Genomic DNA, 6,006 nt, shown 5'->3' on the forward strand with positions numbered 1-6,006 from the left:
AGCAGGAATTCTCATTGTCCTTTGGGATTCTATGTGCTGGCTTCCATCCTGGATATTCTGAGACAATGATACGTATTTCTGCTAGAATTCTCTTTAAATGAACTTCAGCACTTATTTTGTTTAACTCCGAATGTTCTACAGGCTGTGTCTGCAATACATCCACAGATGCTTTAATTTTTTTAATAGATTTTTCAACCCACGAAGAGTCTTTAAAATTATGGCTGTGTGGCTTGCATTGCATGCAGGAACTTTGAGTCTCCTAACACAGGATTCTGTAATTTATATTTCCCAAAACTGTATTGCCTCAAAGTAGATTACAGTCATGTATGGTACAGGCTATGTTAAAAGCATTTCTCTAGTTTAATGTGGATAGTTTTAAAATACTGTGTTAACTTTGAGGGTAATGTGATGTTAGGAAAGGCAGGATTTCCTAAAAACATATTTGTCACAGTCACAGAAGTCTAATTTAGGAGAGTTTAATTTCAAAACCAGTTACTGCAGTTGTTAATCTTCCTTATGAATTGGCTTTGAAACAGTTTATTCAGTAGTCCCGGCAGGCTGCTACAATGCTGAAAAGCTGCAGATAAGGGAGACCTAAACACACGGTAAATCCTGCAGAGTTCGTGATGTCTTGCCTTACCCAGCTTTACTGTATTCGAAATCTTTTGCCAGCAGGCATCAGTGTGTAACGTTAGCACTTTGCAAACCTCTCCCTCCCGAAATTCAGTATTTACTGTATTAAAAACTGAGAATTGTATATCATGCACTGAAAGTAAGTCTTGAGCAGCTAATACGCTATGTGTAGCAGGGGAGGAGGAGAAGAAAAGTATTTTATAAAGTGTGTGCAAAGTGAAGTTAGTAACAGGAAGAAAGCCTCATCAGTAGTTGTTGCTACCAGACCTATTCGCTGTGTTACCTGCACCGTAATTTCTGGACTGACTGACACACATCTTCATTTTTCTCTTGGAAATTCTTTTGATAGGGGACAAAAAACTATAGGGCTGGAGCTGTAGTTGGTCACTCAGTCTGCACCGGGAAGCCCTTCAACCAGCCAGATAGATGTGTTCTCTGGGATTCCAGGTCTTTTGATCCCAGAGACAAATAATTCCGTAGATCGGTATGTGGGAATTGGGTCATAACACTTAGGGGCAAGTGGCAGACAAATGAAATTTCTCTTTGTTTTCTTTTGGTGTACTCTCAGCGATACTAGAATTAAATTGTAAACAAGATATTGGAAAAAAATAGCCGATGGCATAAATGATTTGCATCAACGGATTAACCTAGTCCATCTGAAGACATTGAGAATATACAGAAATGGCTGAAACAAACTGTTTTTATTTGCTTCCAGTGCTTATGGTTTTGTACAACATAATATACAGTAGAAGAAAGTATTTAATTTAATTTTATTCTTGATTTTCTTCTAGAATAATGTATTTTCTGGTAGTGGAATGACCAGGAGGAACACATACGTTTGTGAACGTTCTTCAGATCGCTATTCTGCAATACAGAATGGGAAGGACAACAGGTATTTTTCAACTTCTCTTGCTTTAGTATGGGTCCAAGATTAGGCAGAGAAGAAGCAGGATATGCAATTAATACCATTATGAAGCATGGTGAGAAATACATAAAGTCCAGCTGCACGTTTGCATCTCGTCTTCCACCGCAGCTTCTATGTTTGTAATGGAGTTTATAACTGAATGTGTAGCTCTGCCTTGGCCCCTTTTTAGGGAAGCACATTTATTACCAGGGGTGGTGTGCCAGCACAGGTGTGCCAACACGATGCTCACCACTAAGTAGGCAGCTGCGGTGTGGAGATCTTCAGATGGACTCTGCTAACCGTGTGGCCTGATCCTTTTTCATTTCTCCTGATAATCGCTCAAAAAGTTGAAATTGTTAAGACTTGTCGATCTTTTCGATGTCATTTTTTTTGATCTAAACATTATTTCTGTAGTGATGGTAACCAAATTGCGTCTATATGTGGGGTGATAATTACACTCAGCTTAGTATGTTTTGTTCAGTATTATTGTATTTAATGCAGCCACAATTACTGTTTTGTAAAATGTGTTTCTTGTTCACACCTGGTGTTACTTAACACCTGTACCTGACTGAAAAATAAAACATTGGCCTTCATGGAGAGTAGTAAAAACTGAAATTTTTTTTTTTTTTTTTAATTAAAGCAATAGATCTTACGCTGATTAATTTTTTTTTAAGCTATTTATATAAAACAGTTAAAGGAAAATGAACCCAGAAAATCCCTAGCATGAAATAAAATAATCTAGTACACTAGTTTGGCTTTGTTTTCTGTCTTGGTGTTTGAATTTTTTAATGAGGCATTTAATTTTGGACATAGGAAAAGGATAGAGCTGTTGCTCTGTAGTAAAATGATAAGTTATGGAACATGTGAAGTATAGCTCTTCTGAAGTGCTTTAAGGGGGTGTGTTAAAAAGCAGGAAACTAATTTTCAATATGTCATTAATTTGCAATTATTAGAAGGGTGCTTTCTAAAGTGTCTCCAAATTTTTGTGCATAGCTTGAAGAGTTGAACAAAATTCATAACAATCCTTTTTTAAACACAGAGATGATAACACATGGTTTTTAGATTGAGGGTTAAAATATTTACTGAAATAATATTTCTGAGCTCACAAAGGTTGATAATGTCTTTCTTTCCATAGATTTATTACCAAAATCACTATAATGAGAAGGGATTTTATTTCAAAGTTTTTCATTTTACAGTTTATATTTAATTTTACAGTTTATTTTTTTCCTATGGTACTGACAAGACAGATGACTCTTAATCCCAATTCCTTTCATGAGTGCAATGAATACACTCAGCTTTTTGAGTATATTCTGAAAAATGATGGAGAAGAATTTTTCTTTTGAGCTGTTGGCTTTCCTACAGTACCTTGTGTTGCAGCTGAATTTTGGTTTGGTGTAGCTGAACATCTTGTGTCATTGTATTATTCATCCGAAATATTTACCTCTTTGCTACAAATATTCTTTAGCTTTGGGACCACTGTTGCTAATACATTATTAATGCAATTTCATTTACGCTTGTAGAGGCAAAGCTGTAGTTTGGCTCGAGTCATGTAACTTTTTTTAAAAATTAATAACACAATAGTTTTGCTGCTACTTTAATGTCTTCTTTGCCACTTAGGTGAAGCAGAATGAAAGTACCGGTAGGACAAACTGCATGTTGAAAGGGTCGGCTCAGCCCAGCAGCGGCTGCGATAGCTCAGAGGGGAAGAACGACTTGGGCCTTTTAAAACAGTCACTTCCAAGTGACAGTGTGACAGCAGCACCAAAAGTTTCAAGTTTTGGGTGTTTTGAGTTTTAACTGAAAATAAGGGTAATCACAAAAGGAGAGTCTATTTAATTGATCTGTTTAACTGTTTTGCCAATTTCTTTTTCAGTATTTTTTACAATTTCCATGTACTCTTTGTAGCCTTTCTTCATTACTTTGAATAATGTGTGTGTAAAGCTGTGTAATCTTGTGAGGAAGGAGAGGGCCTAATTTCATGTATATGGTGATATGATTTATGGATGAACGTGATTTTCTCAGAATTTTGTATTTTTTTAGGTGGCTAAGTTAGCCTGGTTACTCAGTCTTCTGGTTATTTAAACAGCACTTGCTATGTTCTAAAAGTAACAACTTATATTTTCTTTCCCTGTTTCCTATGGAGTTTTATGCTAACCTTTCTTTTCCCTTTTCCTTTGTCCATGCCTTGCTGCCGTGGTAAAAGCCTTACAGAAATGTCTGTGAGTAGCACATCATCTGCAGGCTCTGCAGTAGCTTCTGTATCAACACGGCCTCGACATCAAAAGTCTATGTCTGCCTCTGGTCATCCCATAAAAGTTACACTGCCAACCATCAAAGATGGCACTGAAGCTTACCGACCAAGGTAATAAATTGATGATCATCTCGTTAATGCTGTGCACTTCAAAAACGTTGGCGTTCAGTTCCCAATATACTTCAGTAGGTTTGGAATCTATTCAAAACTGTCATGATGCATTCTGGTTTGGAACAGTAGCTTAGTGTGGGTTTTACAGCTGATTTAAGCCTGATTTTGTTGATCACGCATGTTTGCATACAGTTAAAGAAGTTCCTTGACTGCCTCCCTCTGGAAGCTTCTGGAAAAACTTTAGTTAAAAATTCAACTAATCTAGACAGGACTGTACAACCCAGGCCACCGTAAATCCACATGAAATACTGCAACGTTCACCTCCTGGTTTTGTAGATTGCTGGGTTATTTCTGTCTAAAAGCTTCATGGAACAGCTGCTGTTACTATTTACCACCCAAATAGCTTTATGTATTCAGTTATGCCAGATGATTGCTGCTTAAGAAATACCTATTACTTTTTTAGAGTGCTTGTGTGTTAAAGGTTTTGGTGAACTTATTTTTACCAGAAGAGGGCTGGGAACACTTCCAGATCTTCCTACAGACTTTTCTACCTTTTTCCTTTGTCCTGTTATCTGTATATACTTCTTTCTAACTGCTCTTAATACGTGAGATAATTTGATTTTACAATGAAATCTCTTGATTATTTCTAAGTATGAATCATAAAAGCAAATCAGTAGCAGATTCAGGTTTTAAAGAATCAAGAGCAGGGGTTTTTTTTTCCTATCTTTGAGAAATGGTTGTCATGTTAGGAGGGTTTCTAGCATAGTCTTTCTCTTTATTTATGCTTCTGTTTTCCCAGCAGTGCAACTCAAAGAGTGCCTGCTGCTTCCCCGTCTGCTCATAGTATTAGCACTACCACTCCAGACCGAACCCGCTTTCCTCGGGGGAGTTCAAGTCGAAGCACTTTCCATGGTGAGCAGCTAAGGGAGCGGCGTAATGCCACTTACAATGGACCGCCCGCCTCACCATCACATGAAACCGGTGCTTTTGCACATGCTAGAAGAGGGACATCAACTGGTATAATAAGCAAGATAACTTCCAAGTTTGTTCGCAGGTTAGTACCTTGATTTTTAAGAGAAAAAAAAAAAAGGCACAGCCATAACTAGGGCCATAATTGCCAAGTCATTGAGAATTTCCAGTTTAAGTCTGAAGTAAATGTAAATTTAGCTAGTATGCTGCTTGCTTTGTGTGTTACTTCCAGAACCTGCCTTGTTTTACTTCTGTGTATATTGTAACTGTGATGTTTGACCGGGTTTTCTGCTTCCTGATCTTAGAGGAGCAAGAGAACGCTGCTCGAAAGGGAGTTTTGCTCATGTGTTACAGCTAGAATACAAAGATGCTACAATTAAGTTAAAATTAAATTAACTTAAATACTGAAACCAGTGACTTAAAAATGAGTCATTATTTTATGTTAGCAATATTTGCTTTTTTTAACTGGGTGCAGTTTGTTGCAAGGGCTATATTCGCAGTGATTTTATTGCTGTGCTTAGAGGGAATAGGTATTAATAAATTATTTTAAATTCTAAATTCTGTGAATAAATGAGAAGCTTAGAAGTGGGCAGAAGGCTGGATGTCTGGAAATACTAATATTTCAGTATCATGTAGCCTCTCATACCATGTTACCAGCTTCTTCAAATTTAAGTTTAGGGTTCTGAAAGAAGAAAACCCAAGCAGCCTAGACCTGGGTTCAGTCCTGTGATGCCAACCATAATAATACTCTGAGGAGAGGTGCTGCGAAAGATTTTCAAATACACTGTTTAATATCAAGTGACTGTTGACTTAGCAGTCGCTATAGCTTCCCTCCCCCCAAAAAAAAAGAAAGATAAATAAAAAGGTAGGTTAAGCTAGTAGTTGCAAATTTGTATGTAAAGTATCATGAACTGCATAAGGGGATATTACAAGGGAGGAAAGAAAGCTAGAAATGCAGTGATGTTCCTCATAAAACTGATGTAACTGGTGAGCTGACAGCATGTCAGCGTAACGCCTCCTCTGATGACCAAAAAGAGTATATGTATATATCAATGGTTTTCTTTTTTCAGAAACCTGAAGATAAAGGATTATGATCCGCCATTATTGGTATCTCCAGCACTTATGTAGTCGGAGGGAA

General features: G+C 37.2%; 1 protein-coding gene across 1 annotated transcript in view; it reads left to right on the forward strand.

Annotated features, from left to right (window-relative positions):
- MARK1 (MAP/microtubule affinity-regulating kinase 1) overlaps positions 1-5,975 on the forward strand; it is a gene marked incomplete at its 3' end in the record, with an annotated part of 30,285 nt that extends 24,310 nt beyond the window's left edge. The window contains exons 13-16 of the mRNA XM_010141711.1: positions 1,425-1,525; positions 3,741-3,899; positions 4,699-4,953; positions 5,939-5,975. Of these exons, the coding sequence (XP_010140013.1) occupies positions 1,425-1,525; positions 3,741-3,899; positions 4,699-4,953; positions 5,939-5,975 (552 nt within the window). The remainder of the gene's footprint in view (positions 1-1,424; positions 1,526-3,740; positions 3,900-4,698; positions 4,954-5,938) is intronic.
- Between the last annotated feature and the right edge of the window lie 31 nt (positions 5,976-6,006).

This window comes from Buceros rhinoceros, unplaced genomic scaffold, assembly GCF_000710305.1.
Source record: "Buceros rhinoceros silvestris isolate BGI_N320 unplaced genomic scaffold, ASM71030v1 scaffold15320, whole genome shotgun sequence".
NCBI classification, from domain to species: Eukaryota; Metazoa; Chordata; class Aves; order Bucerotiformes; family Bucerotidae; genus Buceros; species Buceros rhinoceros.